This window comes from Aulonocara stuartgranti (genome assembly GCF_965226115.1).
Source record: "Aulonocara stuartgranti genome assembly, chromosome: 17".
In the NCBI taxonomy this organism is placed as follows: Eukaryota; Metazoa; Chordata; class Actinopteri; order Cichliformes; family Cichlidae; genus Aulonocara; species Aulonocara stuartgranti.
In genome coordinates this window covers 40,375,800-40,394,316 of record NC_138953.1, presented here as the reverse complement: position 1 = coordinate 40,394,316, position 18,517 = coordinate 40,375,800, and the positions used below count along the sequence as shown (strand labels likewise).

The 18,517-nt window shown below is 46.4% G+C and overlaps 1 protein-coding gene across 2 annotated transcripts in view; it reads left to right on the top strand.

Annotated features, from left to right (window-relative positions):
* Positions 1 to 17,512, top strand: part of braf (B-Raf proto-oncogene, serine/threonine kinase) — a 31,971-nt gene extending 14,459 nt beyond the window's left edge. Inside the window, exons 5-20 of one of the 2 annotated variants that reach the window (XM_082510382.1) lie at positions 1,028 to 1,130; positions 1,224 to 1,372; positions 1,906 to 2,025; positions 2,133 to 2,292; positions 4,575 to 4,614; positions 6,502 to 6,621; positions 8,398 to 8,534; positions 8,613 to 8,730; positions 9,125 to 9,209; positions 9,337 to 9,513; positions 9,598 to 9,644; positions 10,095 to 10,213; positions 10,534 to 10,665; positions 11,586 to 11,720; positions 12,251 to 12,404; positions 13,955 to 17,512. In XM_082510382.1, coding sequence (XP_082366508.1) covers positions 1,028 to 1,130; positions 1,224 to 1,372; positions 1,906 to 2,025; positions 2,133 to 2,292; positions 4,575 to 4,614; positions 6,502 to 6,621; positions 8,398 to 8,534; positions 8,613 to 8,730; positions 9,125 to 9,209; positions 9,337 to 9,513; positions 9,598 to 9,644; positions 10,095 to 10,213; positions 10,534 to 10,665; positions 11,586 to 11,720; positions 12,251 to 12,404; positions 13,955 to 13,977 — 1,819 coding nt within the window. In that variant the 3' untranslated portion in view covers positions 13,978 to 17,512. The remainder of the gene's footprint in view (positions 1 to 1,027; positions 1,131 to 1,223; positions 1,373 to 1,905; positions 2,026 to 2,132; positions 2,293 to 4,574; positions 4,615 to 6,501; positions 6,622 to 8,397; positions 8,535 to 8,612; positions 8,731 to 9,124; positions 9,210 to 9,336; positions 9,514 to 9,597; positions 9,645 to 10,094; positions 10,214 to 10,533; positions 10,666 to 11,585; positions 11,721 to 12,250; positions 12,405 to 13,954) is intronic. The other variant, XM_082510381.1, reaches the window with a different exon arrangement.
* Positions 17,513 to 18,517: the final 1,005 nt, after the last annotated feature.

The window sequence follows — 18,517 nt, the reverse complement described above, 5'->3', positions numbered from 1 at the left end:
GGCCACGTGTCTCACAGTCACAGGGATGGCGCAGTCCTCAGAGCGTACCTGCAGAGTGTTGTCAGATGGAGATGGTGTCCAACATGGGCCACACCTGAATGTGCTCCATCAGTGTGTCCAGTGCATCCTGGGTCATGGCCGACTCTTCCGGCCCACTTGTCAAAAAAAAAAAAAAATACTATTTTCTAAGTAAATATATTTGTAAAGGTGCTACTGACTTGAAGTTCTCACGGCACAGTCCATCCAGTCCACACATGCAAAGAAGTTATGTGCAATAATCAGAAATGGGCAGCAGTGCAGAGGATAAGCTAATCGCTAATCGCCACTTCTCCACCCCCGTTGCCATATTGCCTGTTTGACGCGCTGTTTTTGAAAGGAGGGAACCTCCTCTCACTGGATGCCTCCTGGCTGAGGTGTTCCAGGCATGTCCCAACAGGGCAGACTCTGGAGAGGCTACATCTCTCGGCTGGAGTTCCCCTGGATAAGCTGAAGGAGGTGGCTGGTGAGAGGGAGGTCTGGGCTTCTCTGATTAGGCTGCTGCCCCACGATCCGCCCCGGATATACGTGGGTGGATGGATGTATGGATGGAATGGCACATCGCTGCAAAATTAATGTCCGTAAACTTTAACTCAAACTAAAACAACGGCGTAAAGATGGGAGGGCCAAACTTTCTCCAGCACGATGTGACACACCGATAACACCATACACAAAATGCTGACGACAGGTTATTGCTTCTGAAGGTTTTCATAGGCCTATGTGTTGGGACCGCCATATGGCCATCGGGTATTTTTGATGTAGGCAGTCTCATGTCATGTACAACAGTGCGGTGCACGTCCCACACTGTGGGGAGGGTTATACAGTGCGCACAGTATCATGAGTCCTGCTGTATGAAAGTGGAGCAGTAGGATGTTTGGGTTTTATGCTGGAAACCATCTTGGTTAGTTTTGCACCGCTCTTGGTGCGGTGGCTAAACCAACGGCTGGCTGAGGTGTAGACAGTTTCCGATACTCCCCACTTCCTGTTTCAGAGAGAAGAAGCCTATTGGCTGGGACACAGACATCTCGTGGCTGACGGGGGAGGAGCTGCATGTAGAAGTGTTGGAAAACGTGCCGCTCACCACACACAACTTTGTAAGTACTTTCAGAAAACCAAGTGTCCCGTAGTGAGAAGTGCTCAGTGCAGCCGGGGTGACTCTGGTCTGTATGTCTCTGTTTGATCCACAGGTGAGGAAGACTTTCTTTACACTGGCCTTCTGTGACTTCTGCAGAAAGTTGTTGTTCCAGGGTTTCCGCTGTCAGACCTGTGGCTACAAGTTCCACCAGCGGTGCAGCACTGAGGTTCCTCTCATGTGCGTCAACTACGACCAGCTCGAGTAAGTTCAGTGCAGGAAGGCGCACACTGCTGTGAGCAGTTTGGGACGATATAAGGATGTTATGGCTCCACGGGCTCGGCTCAGTGACCTGGTTCTCAGTGCTCGTGACACTGAGAACCTGCAGTTACGCGCTGACAGGCAGCTACGCTTGTATCTTTGTACATGTGCGACTGCCACGGGGAAGCAGGGATCAGGACGCTACCGGCAGTAAAAATGCGAACAGAACGAAGCTGTCGTCTGCACAGATCCTGATTCATCTTTATGGTAACAAAGAGCAGTGACATATTCAGGCTTTTAGCTTCAATGGGTTCAAAAAATGCCTCAGATTTTAAAGTGCAACAAAAAAGAGAGAAATGTCATGACTACATAAAAACGAGTTACTGTAAGCTCCAAAATTCACCGTTGGTTCCTGTGGTAGGCAAATGAAACAAGTGTGCTCAGTGTGAAAGGATGTGTGTTAGTGCTTGTTTGGCCTGTTTAAGGTTACGTTCCAACTGTGCCTGAATCGTATGTTTTCGGCGTGTCCTCTGCAGCTTGCTACTAGTGTCCAAGTTCTTTGAGCACCACCCGTTCACCCAGGAGGAGGTCTCCTCAGAGGGAACCACGCCTGTGTCTGAGGCCTGTCCATCACTTCCCCCATCCGACTCCACTGGGTGAGTCCTCCAGCCTCATACCGAAAAGGAGACGTTTTCCTTCTGTTTCCTCAGCAGAACATTTAGAGTCTGAAGTTTGAAGTACTAACCAGCGGCTTTCTGTCCAGATCAATATGCCACGCCACTGTGTCGCCGTCCAAATCCATACCCATCCCGCCCAGTTTCCGGCCCAACGAGGAGGACCACCGCAACCAGTTTGGCCAGCGGGACCGTTCATCCTCTGCCCCCAATGTGCACATCAACACCATCGAACCGGTCAACATCGATGTGAGTCCGCTGGACTCGCTGACACATGAGAATTTTCTTTCATTCTATGTTTTTCATCACCTCACACAGCGCCCTATGGTTTCACGTCAACGTCCAGCACGTGTTACAGACGTGTTACAGACGTTACACTTGTGTTACAGTTGTGTTACAGACGTTACACTTGTGTTACAGACGTGTTGCAGACGTGTTACAGTTGTGTTACAGACGTTACAGATGTGTTACAGATGTTTTACAGTTGTGTTACAGACGTTACAGTTGTGTTACAGACGTTAGTTGTGTTACAGACGTTACAGATGTGTTACAGACGTGTTACAGTTGTGTTACAGACGTTAGTTGTGTTACAGACGTTACAGATGTGTTACAGATGTTTTACAGTTGTGTTACAGACGTTAGTTGTGTTACAGACGTTAGTTGTGTTACAGACGTTACAGATGTGTTACAGACGTTACAGTTGTGTTACAGACGTTACAGATGTGTTACAGACGTTACAGATGTGTTACAGACGTTACAGATGTGTTACAGATGTTTTACAGTTGTGTTACAGACGTTACAGATGTGTTACAGATGTTTTACAGTTGTGTTACAGACGTTACAGTTGTGTTACAGACGTTAGTTGTGTTACAGACGTTACAGATGTGTTACAGACGTGTTACAGTTGTGTTACAGACGTTACAGTTGTGTTACAGACGTTACAGTTGTGTTACAGACGTTACAGATGTGTTACAGACGTTACAGATGTGTTACAGACGTTACAGATGTGTTACAGACGTTACAGATGTGTTACAGACGTTACAGATGTGTTACAGACGTGTTACAGATGTGTTACAGACGTGTTACAGACGTGTTACAGTTGTGTTACAGACGTTTTACAGTTGTGTTACAGATGACCAGAATGATGTAGTCTCTTATTTCTTTTGTGCTCTTGACATTAAAATAACAGTTAATACACTTCCTTAAGTTGACAACAGAAGCTCTCGATCGTCCACAGACGGTGGAGCCGCTCTGATGGACAAACTCTTCCATAACACTTTGATAACACTTTATTATTTACTTTCTTTATTAGCAGTATTTTACTTCCCTGAACAACAGCCCATCCAATCCACACATGCAAAGAAATCAAACCATAGATGTCCAAATATTATATGTAATGAGGAGAAATGACACAGGGAAGAATTATTGAACATGCTCGCTGAAATTTATTTAATACAAATGTAAAAACTGTTGCCGATGACAACGACAGCTTCTGTACAGAGAGACGAATCGCACGATTTCTCAGGTGTGATTTCGACCCAGTCTTTAACACCAACAGTCTCCACATCCTCGGGGCTCCATGGGCCCCGTCTTTAGTTCTTTCCGTGGAGTTTCAGTGGGATCGGGTCACGTGATTGGCTGGACAATTCTAACATTTCTCTGAACCCGATTAAGTTTCCTCAGCTGTTTTCGGGGGATCGTCGTCTTGCTGAAACGTCCACCCTTATTTCATCTTCCTCATGCCGGTGGATGGCTGCAGATTTTTATCAAGATGTATTCAACTTTCAATTCAATTTTATTTCTACAGCGCTAAATCCCAACAACAGTCGCCTCAAGGCGCTTTATATTGTAAGGTAGATCCTACAATAATACATACAGAGAAACCCCAACAATCATATGACCCCCTATGAGCAGCACTTTGGCGACAGTGGGAAGGAAAAACTCCCTTTTAATAGGAAGAAACCTCCGACAGCACCAGGCTCAGGGAGGGGCGGGGCCATCTGCTGTGATTGGTTGGGCAGAGAGAAGGTTATGTACTATTTGTAACTGGAACCATCAGTATGTTTGGCAACACTTGAGCAGTTTTTACCCACCATGAGATGTTTCTTGGGCGACTGGTTGGTAATGAGACACATTTTACGGGCCATCAGTTGTAAATGAACCAGCTGACATTAATTTGCTTTAATTGGCAGGACTTTTAATTACTGATAGATCTCAGCTGCTGTTCCAGGTCTTTTCTTCATGTGTTCAATCGTTTCTCATTATTACACATAACTTAATTGTTGGACACCTGTGCTTTGATTTCTGTGCACGTGAGGATTGGATGGATTGTTACCAACATCTGGTGAGGATTTCATGTCATTTACACATTTAATTCAAAAGTGGGTGACGTGTTCAATACTTTACCCTCTGTAAATACCATCAGTTTGCACTCGGAGCAAATCCTCATGTATTTATGTTAAGTGTGTTTTTCACCCTCTGCAGCTGCTGAAATCACCGTGTTCATGTTGGTTTTGCTTTCTTTATTTCAGGACCTGATTCGAGATCAGGGCTTACCGAGGTCAGATGGAGGTGAGCATCCAAGAGGGAAACTTCACACTCAACTTTTTCCCCATCATCTCACATCTCTGTGCTCTTGAATTTTTTTTATCTGTGTGTGTGTGTGCGCGTTCAGTCCTGTGCCTTGCCAGTCACAGAGCCGTGAGCTGAAGGTCAGGGGTTTTCGAGGATGAGCGGTCTGAGTGCTCCTCCAGGCTCGGCTCCTCCTCACGTGAAACTAAAACATTTGACAAATTTTCCAAAAGTTCCAACAAAGCAGCTCTGCAGCAAAGCATCGCAATACATGCACAGTGTTGAACAATGTTTCCAGTGTAGTCTGGGTGTGCAGTAAGATACAGAGGGGACACCTGTGACACGTGTGTGGACTGTTTTACATTCAGTGTGGCAGTTTTAGATCCCGAAACTAATCTTGCAATTCAATTCAGTTTAATTTATACAGCTCGAAATCACAACAGTCGCTATGAGCAAGCACTTTGGCGACAGCGGGAAGGAAAAACTCCCTGTTAACAGGGGCGGGGCCATCTGCTGCGACCGGTTTGGGTGAGAGAAGGAAGACCGGATAAAGACATGCTGGGGAATGAGTGGTGTTCAGTTATTAGTCGACTACAAAGTGCAGTCAAAGGCTGCATCCCAATTCAGGGTCTGCAGCCTTAAAGTACGCAGCCTCAACGATCCTCGAGGGCCGCGTACTCAAAGACCGCTAAGGCCGGAAGTGCGAGGCTTGTGAAATGGGGCGGTCTAGCCTCCGTTGCGCTGCCCAGGTTGCCTAGCAACCATGATACTAACAGCTGGAAACGTGTCATACAGCTTTGTTTGACAGAAATGAAATGAAATCTTTTGTTCATTTGTTTGTTTGTTTCTACATGAGCTTTGATCATTCTCTGTGAGATTAAGCTCAGCTATTGAACGGCGTATATTTTAAAGTAAAGGCTTTAAAACCAAGTTAGCACAAACGTCACTAATGTCACATGACTTTGCCGACATGTGGCCAACAGTAATGTTTTATTGTTCTTCGTTATTAAACATTTGCACATAAATAAGTGACATAATATCCAGGACTTACTTAAAGTTTACTCTTCGGGCGCCCCTCATCCGCCGTTTTTTTTTTTTTTTCCGGCAAAATTATCCACACCCACCGCCGCGCTATGCATTCTGGGATATGTTGGGCCACGAAGTCTACACCGCCACGTCCTTAAAATTCAGGGAAATGAAGGACGCATTTGAGGGCCGCATTTCGAGCAGCCTTTGAATTGGGACAGCCTTCGTCACGTCGCGGTGACGTAATCGGCCTTAAAATGCGGCCTTTAAGGCTGCAGACCCTGAGTTGGGATACAGCCGTTGTCTTAAGTTGTCAGAGTAAGCAGTCACGTGAAGCTAGCTACAAACATCATAAGCTAACCCAGTGTTTCAGCTACACATGGACACGAAAGCTGGAAAAAAAAATTCTGTGATAAAAGAAACGATACATGAAATATATGCTGGAAGTAACACACGGCTGCAGACAGTGTGTGTCAGAGCGCTAGTATTAAAAACCTGTGAGTGTGTGTGCGTGCGTGTGTGTACATGATCATATAATCCTTGCGGTGATTTTATTGTGTTCATTACTTCTGACTGCAGACAGGTTTTGGTTTTGCTGCATGAGAGCAAACATCTGCTGACGTTTACTGCAGGTGTACACGTCATCCAAAAACTCCACAACAGTCGATCTCTAACCTGGACCCTCACAGTGTGAGTTACCATGGAGATGGACTTCATGGCAGAGGACGCCCAGAGCAAACCCTGGAGTCACCCTGACTGACAGCTTATAGCTCTGACTGTGTAGCCATAGTTAGAGCCTAGTTAGTGACAGGGGCGTGTTGAGTAGCAGTGATGGTCTGTCTGTCTCTCTTTGCCCTGCAGCCCCCCCGACCCACCCCGCCTGCTGCTTGAGGAAGCACCGAACACGGACCTCAAGCCCCCTCCTATACTCCTATCCCAATGACATAGTGTTTGATTTTGAGCCCGAGCCCGTTTTCCGAGGTAGTTAGGCCTCTGTGTTCCTGTGTTGTTCTTCCATTCACATACACACCCCACCCACCCACATCTCCACCTCAACCCCGTCTCCCTCCACACTCTCTCTGTTCTTTGCCTTTATGCCCTCACATGCTCCTTCAGCCATACACCTCACGGCGCAGTACCACACGCTGCCTGCTCGATGGATAGCGGTTTCTTTGATGGAGGCGCTCTTGTGTTCAGTCATTGGTTAAAAAGAATGACATGTTAATCAGAAAGCCCGCCTCTTGATGTTCACTGCAGCATCTTGTTAGCAGGCTGTTAAAATCAGTTTATAGCTGTTACATAATAACAAAGAGTCGTGTTTTTCTTTTAATATGTCGTCTTTGTAAGATTTCCAAAGCCTCCCAGCTTCATAACTGAATCATGATTTTGGTCGACATGAACGATCCATTGATTCGTTTGCAGGATTTCTTTTTTCCATTTCTATTCAGACATCACAGCTAACTGTAGCATCTGTAGCTATTGGATATGAAGCCATTGCCTGAACTGGCAGCTGTTTGAAATCAAAAAGGTGTTTGCTAGTGTCACAAAAATAAAACGCCTCCATGCTGCAGAGTGCCAGAGTACGGCGTAGTCTGTGCACTCCTTTGACTGACCAAACAGGTCTGCACACTGATTGGCTCGGATTAGGAGTAGCAGTTTTTTTTGCTTTTACTGTGAAGTCTGTTTTCAAACGAGCCGGCTGAAAATGTCGGGACGACATTTTTGTAGTTCTTTCAGGACCTCTGAATCTTAACTTCAGGACCCGTTCAGAGAAAAAAAGATGATTACGTATTCGAACCTTTGTTTTGGAAGAATCAGTGACCAAAAATATCAAATCTGTGACACAAACAGCTGCCATCCAGCCAAGCACACCCTCACCTGTCCTGTACATGTGAACACACACACACACAGACACACACACACACACACACACAGACACAGACACACACACAGACACACACACAGACACACAGACACACACACACACACACAGACACACACACACACACACACACACACACAGACACACACACAGACACAGACACACACACAGACACACAGACACACACAGACACACACACACACAGACACACACACACAGACACACACACAGACACACACACACAGACACACACACAGACACACACACACACAGACACACAGACACACACACACAGACACACAGACACACACACACACAGACACAGACACACACACAGACACACACACACACACACACAGACACAGACACACACACAGACACACAGACACACACAGACACACAGACACACACACACACACACACACACACAGACACACACACACACACACAGACACACACACAGACACAGACACACACACAGACACAGACACACACACAGACACACAGACACACACAGACACACACACACACACACAGACACACACACACAGACACACACACAGACAGACACACACAGACACACACACACAGACACACAGACACACAGACACACACACACACAGACACACAGACACACACACACAGACACACACACACACACACAGACACACAGACACACACACACACACACACAGACACACACAGACACACACAGACAGACACACACACACAGAGACAGACACACACACACACACACACATTGATGCTGAAGCCTCAGTCTCTCTCTCTCTTTTTCCCTTCCTTCCTTCTCTGTTTTTGACAAGTCCCTCACTTCCAGACCTTTACCTTTCACTACTCTTTATCTTCTTCTCTAGGTTCGACCACAGGTCTGTCGGCCACGCCTCCCGCCTCTCTGCCTGGCTCTCTGACCAACGTCAAGGTCCCACAGAAGTCGCCGTGCCCGCAGAGGGAGCGCAAATCGTCCTCCTCGTCCGAGGACCGCAATAAGATGGTGAGTGGCGTCCGCAGATGCTAGCGTTGTGCTGCGTCTCATTGTGTGCTCGTGCTGATCGAGTGTCCTGTATGACAGAAAACCCTGGGGAGGCGGGACTCCAGTGATGACTGGGAAATCCCGGAAGGTCAGATTACTCTGGGTCAGAGGATAGGCTCTGGATCTTTTGGAACTGTCTTCAAGGGAAAGTGGCACGGTAAGACTGCGCCGCGCCGTCACACCCCACGCAAAGACACTTACAGAGCGCCGTCTACATGCCGCAGCCTGCCTGCTGATCGTGTTCATACTTTGATGAGCAGTGTGTACACGCCGCTTCCTGCATCAGTTAGTCCTGCAGGACCAGCAAGCGGGTTAAGGTCAGGGACGAGCTTGAGTCGGCGCTCTTTCTGGGATAGAACAGTTTCCATCAGCTCGGGGTGAACAAACTGGATAAACCTGCTCGCCACAGATAAAAATGAAATTAGTTTTAATTGAAAAAGATTTGGAATAAATAAAGCAGATTAGAGCTTCGTGCGTTAGCTTTTCCTTGTTAAATCTCAGCAGTTAGTAAATTAGCGTCATCTTTAATCATTTTGTCCCCGGGCTCTCAGGTGATGTGGCAGTGAAGATGCTGAATGTCACCGCTCCCACGCCACAGCAGCTTCAGGCATTCAAGAATGAAGTGGGAGTCCTCAGGTAAGCCCCGCCTTCTCCTTTGTGCACCAGCGCGCTGCTGCACGCTGCAGAACGTCACCTTACTGATGCAGCCTGCGTCATCAGTGTAAACCTGCTGTAATTTGAACACGTTGTGTGTTTGCACCAGGAAAACGCGTCACGTGAACATCTTGCTCTTCATGGGCTACACCACCAAGCCCCAGCTGGCCATCGTGACCCAGTGGTGTGAAGGCTCCAGTCTGTACCACCACCTGCACATCATCGAGACCAAGTTCGAGATGATCAAACTGATCGACATAGCCCGACAGACCGCTCAGGGCATGGAGTGAGTAACCTTTCAAACATCGAGCGCTGTCAAATTCCACAACGAGCGCCGTCGCTCTAATGACGCTTTGCTCTTCACCTTCAGTTACCTGCATGCCAAGTCCATCATACACAGAGATCTGAAGAGCAACAGTATCCTTTTGAATCAAAGTCATCGGGTGATAAGCTGGACTTGGTGCTACAGGAGCGTAAGCAGGACCAAGAAATGCTTCGTTTCAGGGGAGAATAAGAAGAGCACACCTTACAGCAGGTATGGACCTTCCCACGACCCCGGCCCAGACAGAGGCACCAATATATCAAATATGATATTATTACCGTTCATCCACCAAAGTGATGGGATCAGAATGCAGTGATTGTCCAATACTGCGTAATACTACAACACTGCAAGACACACGATACAGAACATCTGGAACTGAAGAAGAAACGCTGCTTATTGATTCGCTGGATTGTAGCATCCAGCATGTGTGTCGTTATTGTCACGTCAGTGTTTTGGTTTTTTGTCATTTCATGAAGGATCAAAATGGAAAATCCATACTTGGAATATGAAGGAGCTCAGAGTGTTTCCTTGACCCGTTGTCCCAGATATTTTCCTCCATGAGGACCTAACAGTGAAGATCGGGGACTTTGGTCTGGCTACGGTGAAGTCCCGCTGGAGTGGCTCCCACCAGTTTGAACAGCTTTCAGGCTCTATTCTTTGGATGGTCGGTGTTCGTGTCCTACGAGACACTTTTTGTTTTCCTGTCATTCTTTCCATCTGATGTGTGCTCTCTAAATGTGCTCATGCGTTAAACCAGGCGTGCTGAGGCTAATACAGCAAGAGTGAGAACGCAGAAGTGATCAGAAATGCAGATCAGCCCATTCTCACCCTGTTTGGGGGAACAGAGTATTGCAGAGAATATGAAAAAGAAGCGCCCCCCTTTCATTGCCATAATATTGATTTGAGTCTTTGTAGACGTTTCCTTTCAGTTCAACTGAACAAGCAGTGAATTATTGACGGTCGGTGTAACTTGTGTTTCGTCAGGCTCCAGAGGTAATCCGGCTGCAGGACAAGAACCCCTACAGCTTCCAGTCGGACGTGTACGCCTTTGGCATCGTACTCTACGAGCTGATGTCAGGAGCGCTGCCCTACTCCAACATCAACAACAGAGACCAGGTGAGTGGATGTGAGCGCGGCCCCACTGCTGCACTCGCTCTAACAGATACTCCAGACTCCGCCCCGTTTTACCTCTGGTTCAGCAGTCAGACTGAACCATGTTTTTGCTGCTTTAACAGGTGCATTTCCCCCAGTGTGGCATTAACATGTTAAATGGCTCTTCTGTCGGGTTTTCTACTCTGAGCACGTTACACACCATGCCTCATTCATCCATTGATAAAAGTACTTTTCTCTCTACGCGTGTGCTTTCTACTTGGGGTTGTTATCTTGCCCGAGGATATTGGGCGTGCAGAAGGAGGGATTGAACCCCAGATGTTTCATGTTTGGGGAATTTCAGCCAGTTTTATTCAAAGTTTCCATTTTCAGAGGCTGAAAATAAATTGGACTGAACATCATTTTAATAATGTTTGGAATATAAATGGTGTTTGCTGTTGAATGGGTGAGATGCTCTGCCAGGCCTTTAGCTGGGTTTGTCTGTGGTTCACTATCCATCCACTGTGAGGCGCTGTTTGCCCGGTCTCACATTCGGCTGAAGCTGAGCAGAGTAAAGTCCTGTGCACTTCACACTTCATGTGCATGCACGTACCGTCACATGGTCTCAGCAGGTGATGTGTTACACGTTGAATCGTGAGCTGTTGCTTTCTTTCTCCATATTTGTTTCCCATCTTTCTGCTGCACCGTGTTTTCAGGCACCAGGAGGTTTTCCATATCCAAAGAGTTCTGTGATCCTCTTTAGCTGTGTCGATGTTGCAGAGCTGGCTGACGCATTTTGTCTTTGGACCTCATATTTAAAGTTTGAGACCAAATTTGAACAAATGCCAAAAACACTTGGAATGAGCTGCAGATCTTTGATTTGTCATTAATGATGAGGGAGCAGAGCTCAGAAGTTTGTTTCACGACTCGTTCTTTCTGTTCCATAGATCATATTCATGGTGGGACGAGGTTACCTGTCCCCTGACCTCAGCAAGGTCCGCAGCAACTGTCCAAAGGCCATGAAGAGGCTGATGGCTGACTGCCTGAAGAAGAAGAGAGAGGAGCGGCCTCTCTTCCCTCAGGTGAGAGCCCACACTGACGCTTTTATACATTGAGAGGAAATAATATTTACAGTAAACTCTTTTTCTTTTTTTTCCCAAACCCTTTCAAAAATCGCTGAGACACGGAGACAAGAGAGTCTCACACTCATCACATCCCAGCTTCTCTTTAAACTCTAATGGTCTTAATATTTGTTATTTAACAACAGTTTAGTGACGTTTCTCTCCATCAAATCCGACTCTTGCTGTCCTGGTGTTCACCTCCAAAGCCCTTCAGCTAGTGGCAGCAAACAGACATGGATCGTTTCAGGGTGGAAGCTCTGAGTTTGGTGCAGAGTGAGCGTTCGCCCTTACTCCCTAATTTGCAGCATTTTGGATTTCTTTACTTCCTTCTTTCTGACAGTTGTTGCGTTGCCACCGATGGCCTCAGCAAGCAGCTGCAACCACAGAAAGCAGCTGAGCTGATGTAGTCGCTCGTTTCTTGTGTTGTGAGGGAATGGTGATCATACGATCCTAACTAACGACCCCTGTGGCTTTGTTGTGTATTTCTTCAGATTTTGGCATCCATTGAGCTGCTGGCTCGCTCGTTACCCAAAATCCACCGCAGCGCCTCGGAGCCTTCGTTAAACCGAGCTGGTTTTCAGACAGAGGACTTCAGTTTGTATGCCTGCGCCTCACCTAAAACCCCCATCCAGGCCGGCGGTTACGGTGAGTTATTTTTCTTGGGAACATCGCTTCTCAGCATCTGGAGCGGCGAAATCTGGAGCTGACAGTAACAGGAAGTGGTAGTGTAGCTTTTTCATCACATACACCATAACTACCTCTAATGAATGTGCCTTATCCCCAAACCATGCTTAGTGCATCACATCTCATCTTTCAGTGTGTTGGCTTGCAGAATATTTCTTGGAACTGAATTTCCACTTACCGTATTCTCGGCACTATGAGGTGCACTTAAAATCCTTTAATTTCTCAAAAATCGAATGTGCGCCTTATGTATGAATTCTGGTTGTGTTTACTGACCTCGAACCGATTTTATGAGGTACACAGCGTTCAAAAATCTGTCAAAATGTTTTAGTACGACTTTGGTAGCTACGAAGCCGCAGCGCCTGATGGATTGTTGGAGCGTTACAGCTACTGTAGTCAGGAACCTCGCAGAGGAATCTGGGTCCTAAACTCTATTATCTTCAGGTCCCAAAGTTAAACGAACACTGCGGCATCACTGAGAGTTAAAAACTGTCTAAATTCTTCCATCTGTAATAAAATGATCAGCGTTGCTGCTTTACCAGGTGTAACAATTAAGTTTAACATCCAGGCATCCATGAAAACAGAATTTATTACATTTAACAGATTGTGGATGGATTATCTCAGTTGTTCTCCTGGCTGAAGTTTGGTCCTTTTACAGCATCCTGCCATGCGATTACATTTGTTCCTGACCACCGAGAACACTCACGTTAACTTTTATCGAGTGGAAAAAAGTTAGCTTGTTTATATTATGCTAACATAGCTGTGTCGCTAGCGGTCACGTAGCACATCATTATATAGCAGCTAGCCCAACTTCAGTAACCCTACAAACGTCACTGCTGTTTAGTTTTCTGTCTTCATTTATGCTGGAAGTGATAACAGAGCTGTACGTTTTAATTTGTTTCCAAAACCCCGCAGTCAGGACATGCTATATTGTATTTAGATAGCAGGGAGTTAGCTCGCTAGCTTCTAACTTCTAACTCTGTTAAATGTCATAAATTCCGTTTTCATGGATGCCTGGATGTTAAACTCAGTTGTTACACCTGGTAGAGCAGAACGCTGATCATTTTATTAAAGATGAAAGACTTTAGACAGTTTTTCCAACTCTGAGTAATGCCACAGTGATCGTTTGATATATGGACCTGCAGCAGAGTTTAGACCCAAACACAACTAGTGACGTCAGACTTAAAGACCAGATCAGGTGTTGTTATTTGTGTGACAGAGTGTCAGGAGTTATTTTCCCTTTAAGTGTTAAAGTTGTTGGATATTCTCAGATTTGTGCATAAAAACAAATAAAAAGAATAGAAGGTTTTCTTGAGGCCCTCGCTCGTGGTACTTTGGTACTTGCATCGGTGCAGTAGTCCTTATATTTCCCACACTTGTATCGGGCCTTTGTCACTGGATGAGTGTTGTTTCATAAAGTAAACTTCACTGGAAACGCGCTAACTTCATATTTCCACCTGAAACTTGACACTGCTGTCCACACACCGTCTGTCTTTGTTTCTTTATCTTTTCAGGGGAGTTTTCAGCATTTAAATAAATGGCGGCAGATACCAGCAGTCCATCCCTCGTCACTCCTCAACAGTCTTGTGTCCCTGCGGTGGATTCATTCATTACTGGGAAAAAAAAGAAAAAGGAAAAAACCAATGCGCCGTTTTCTTCCTCCGTCACCTCGAAGAAGGCAGCCTCACTAACAAGAAGCCGTCCATTGGGCAGACGGCAGCAACACACACAAACTAATCAGGAACGACGGAACAACAACAAAGCGAAGACAAAGATATCCGTACCAAACCGCTTTGAGGAAGACGTGGAAGTAATCGCCTTGCCTGATGGATCCAAGTTGACCCACAGAGGAAAACCATTTAAAGGAGAGCTTTGGATGCGAGTTGTCCGGTCGCTGTTGTGCCGGTGAGGAGGAGCTGGGCGTTAGCCGTGCTGCTGAGCAGAGAACGGGCCTGCGGACCGAGAGGAGGCTTCACGCCGTCAGCTGCTGGAAGGCGTTGGCGCTTCCCTGGGATGGGCTGGAGGAGAAGGATTCTGAAGGACGATGACTTGAAAGAGAAATCTGTTTGTATTTTTTCCATTTGTGTTTTCCATTTTAGCTAGCAGCTGCTGGGAATACTTTCTGTCTTGGATCTTTTAGCCGTCTTTTGTTTTCGGTGTTTATGGAGTTTGTCTCCAACATGGCAGCTGCTCTCTGCCAGCGAGGCTCTCTCTGGGTTTAATGGCAGGACAGCAAAAGATCTGCACCTCAACCATGTTCTCCACTTTAAAAGCTTTCCCCCTTTCAAAGGATATTGTGGTCATGTGACAAGCAGCAGAAATGATTGTCTCCAAGGTAACATCAGGTCACAGACAGCTGAAGGTTTCAGCTGGACCTGCTCGTGGGGTTTCTTTGCTTCTCATCGTTTTCACAGATTGATTTTCACACTGCGTGCACGTTGTGGCGTTGCTTTCTTCTCTTCCTGTGGGACCACAAAGCTTCAACGTTGCACTTACACAGACGTGTTACCGGCTGTTGATCAAGAGTTCTGCGGCTTTGACAGTTCTGGAAATGTCCTTTAATCCCGCCTTTTACATTCTCTGTACTTTCATGTTATTCCAGGTTTAGATCTGTTCTGCTCTTTGTTTGCCTTCTTCCTGTACAGGCAGGCCTGCACATACTGACTTATTTATGTGACTTTTTTATGGGTTTATTTTCAGGCTTTTATTTTTTTTTTACAACCCTTGTTTTCGTCATGTGACTCATATTTGCACTTTGATGGATTGAAGCGACCGAGCGACTCGCCTTTTTGTTTTTGTTTCTTTGTTTGTAATTGAAGAAGCGAGCAGATGGCTCAGACTTCCAGTGAAGCTGCCCTCCGCAGGTGCAGGACTGTAAATATTCATTCGAGGACCGCGTGACGAGCCTGCAGACCTGCCGGCGTACCGCCCTGACGAGGCTCCTGGCCTCACCTCGTGGACTGAGAGCGCGCAGCTAGTTGACGTGTCAGACCGAGCGCCGACAGGGCGGGTCTTCGCATCCACGTGTGTCTTTCTATTACGAATGATGGAAACGGACGTTCCCCGTCACCTCCATGGCTTCCTTTCCAGTGAGTTTGTATTTTTAACGTTGTTTCAGTCGCCGCATCGTGAGATGATCAGCTTTAGAAAATCGAACTAAACCGGCGCTGTCACGTAGCCAACAAACGTTAGATTCAAAGTATCTGCAGAAAAAGAGAACCTGCCAGGCTTCAGCCCACAGCTGGGGTCTTACTCCACGTGAGTGGCACACAGCCGAGGGGGTCGTGGAGTCTGCGAGAGTACAAATGTCCACCGGCTGTCGGCGTCGCGATCTGCTGTCTGTTTTTGTACGGCTGCAGGCGTGGGCTTTGTTTGTTTCCCAGTTTATTACAGAGAGACCGCGTTGTTGTCACCACTTCAACTAGCTGCACGCTGCCTTTAGTAAAGTCGGGCACGGACTAAACGTGAGCGAAGAGCCGGTGACGGCAGACGAATTGAAAGACTTGATCTGATAAAAGTGAAAGCTTTTCTTGCCTGGTTACCCTGGACGTGGCTGTTTGCTAACACGTCAGCCAAAGCTGCAGGAACAGGATGCATCGCTGCACACAGCATTTGTCTGTTGTAGTTACGTCATCAATTCAAGGATTACAGAATTCTTCTGACAGCTCTGCGCATGCACAGTGTCGTCCAGCGTCACATCTCGGAGCGAGAAACTGTTCGATTGAAAGGTTCGAATTCAGTGTCCGGCGCTCAAAACTTCCAGAAGCCCAGAACCAATCGTCGATCAGTAACGAGCATTTATTTACCCGCCTCCGTCTGCCGCTTTTACAGATGAAATGTAGAGGTCATGTTGGCCTTTTTAATAAATGACATATTGTCCTGTCACTGGGAGGCTTTGCTGCTACCCACGGCTCCCTCAAGCTTTGCCCACAGCTGCCATTTTCTCCAGAGGACTCTTTAAAGTGTCCTGTGCAGGTGATTGTGTCACCAGAGCGATCACTGCTGACAGAGTCGTGAAGATGATGAAGAAGCTCTGCTGTCAGTGAAACCAAACTCGGGTACCCACAGAGCAGGACGAGGTCCGTCTGAATGCTCCAGTTATCAGTTTGAAGCTTCGTCACGCTGCACAGAGACGTGGACGGGTCGAGTCCAGTGGTTGCCTTTGAGTCTCGTGCGTCGCGTTACATAAGCTAAAGAGTTACTTCGCTTCCACAGTCCTACATTTCTTACGGAGGCACTAAAATCCCAACATCAGACTTTTTACAACTTTCCACTCGTCTTGTTCACATGATGCACAGGAGCTGCATCTCACGGTCTTATTCGGTCACACTGAAGTGAAACTGTCCAAAGTTTGGATGGAAAAGTTCTGAGTTCACGACTTAAAGCACCAGAGACATCGGGCCATGGAGATGCTGATGAAGACCGAGTGATGCAGCACCTGAGCTTAGCCTCACCGCACCGAGCACACAGCTGCCTTCCACAGGCAGTGTTAACATCCTCCTTCCTGCCGCCTGCAGAGCTGGGATCGGCTCACGTGATTGAATTCAAGGAAGGAAATTGACGTGTTTTTCAAGAGTGCGCCGTTGGTTTTCCTTGGAGATGGTTATTTTCTATAGGAACACCATGTACATCTGCTCTAGCTTCATAGATCCTGCAGGAGCAAACACTGGACTCTGCGTCTCGTGCAGCGCTTTCCGTTAGCCGCCTTCTTCTACTTTCACGTTCCTTTCTTCTTAAACATTCCCTCCCTCACTCCTTGCCTGCACCTTAGACCCAACAATTCCTTTCAACCGAGTACTATCATGTAAAACTTTAGATTTGTTTGGTTTTTTCACCTGTAAATATTGTACAAAGGAAATACTGTCAGTTTGCTAGGAGGCATGGAGACAACAACTGTACAAACAAAGTACAACACGTTCAAAATAAAGTCACAAAGATTAAAAGACATTTTCATAGGCAAACAAATGTTTGAGTGTAAAAATATTTAAGGGTGTATCATACAGAGAAAGAGCTTAATGTATTTGTTGTGAATATAAAAAACTGATATATTAAAGAAATGCATGAAAACTTTACCTGGTTCTCTGTGTGTGATGTGCTGTGACATCCACAAGGTGGCAGCGTGACCATGACTGTACATCCCACAGAGATCAATACCAAATCATAACAAGCTTTCATCAATGCGTTACTTGACCTGTGAAGTCCATAAATGCACATGAATGAAAGCTTGGAGCCTCAGCCAGCAGCTGCATCTCTGAGAAATCACTTGTTCAAAATGATTCAACCCTTTTCCTAAAGCTCCGCCTTCAGTTTCAGTTAATATGTTTAATACACAATAAATATGGGCAGTGAGCGCGGTTCTCAGAAGGCCCCGACTCTACGATGCATCCCCGTGCCTGAGCTCGACCTTAAACGTCTGCATCACTAACATGGATCCATAAAACCCTGATGAACATTTTTCTGCAGAATAATTACTTCTACGTTTTGATGCTTTGAGCAACAAAAGAAAATACACCGTCTGTGTGCTGTGGTGTGTTTTACAAAAGAAAGGTGCTGAAAAATCTGTCTCATTACTCAACATTGTGAGTAATGCTACATCTTTTCATGAATGTAGGATTAATATTATGTTGCAATTCTTCAGGCAGAGAGGAGTGCAACCAGGTGACGGTGTTCATGCAGAGTGCAGCCGGTTCCAGGTTTAACCCCCTTTTGTTGTTCCACCACATCCCAGTGACTGCTGGTGACCGTGAGGGCCGTCTGAGTACAGTGACCTCACGGTCATGTTAATGAAACAAGTTTGAGATCATTTGAGATTTCGATTGTTTTGCTGCCGATAGACTCATTAGATCAACTCCAGGCCTCGAGGGCCGGCGTCCTGCAGGGTTTAGATGTGTCAGCTGATTCAAATGGCTACATGACCTCCTCAACATGTCCTGATGTTCTCCAGAGGCCTGGGAATGTGTGTGTGTTGACTCAGGGTGAGATCTAAAACCTGCAGGAGTTGGACACGCCTGCTGTAGAAACTTGCATTAACAGGTGTACATAACAAATCTGTTGGTGAGTGTATTAAAAAAAGAACA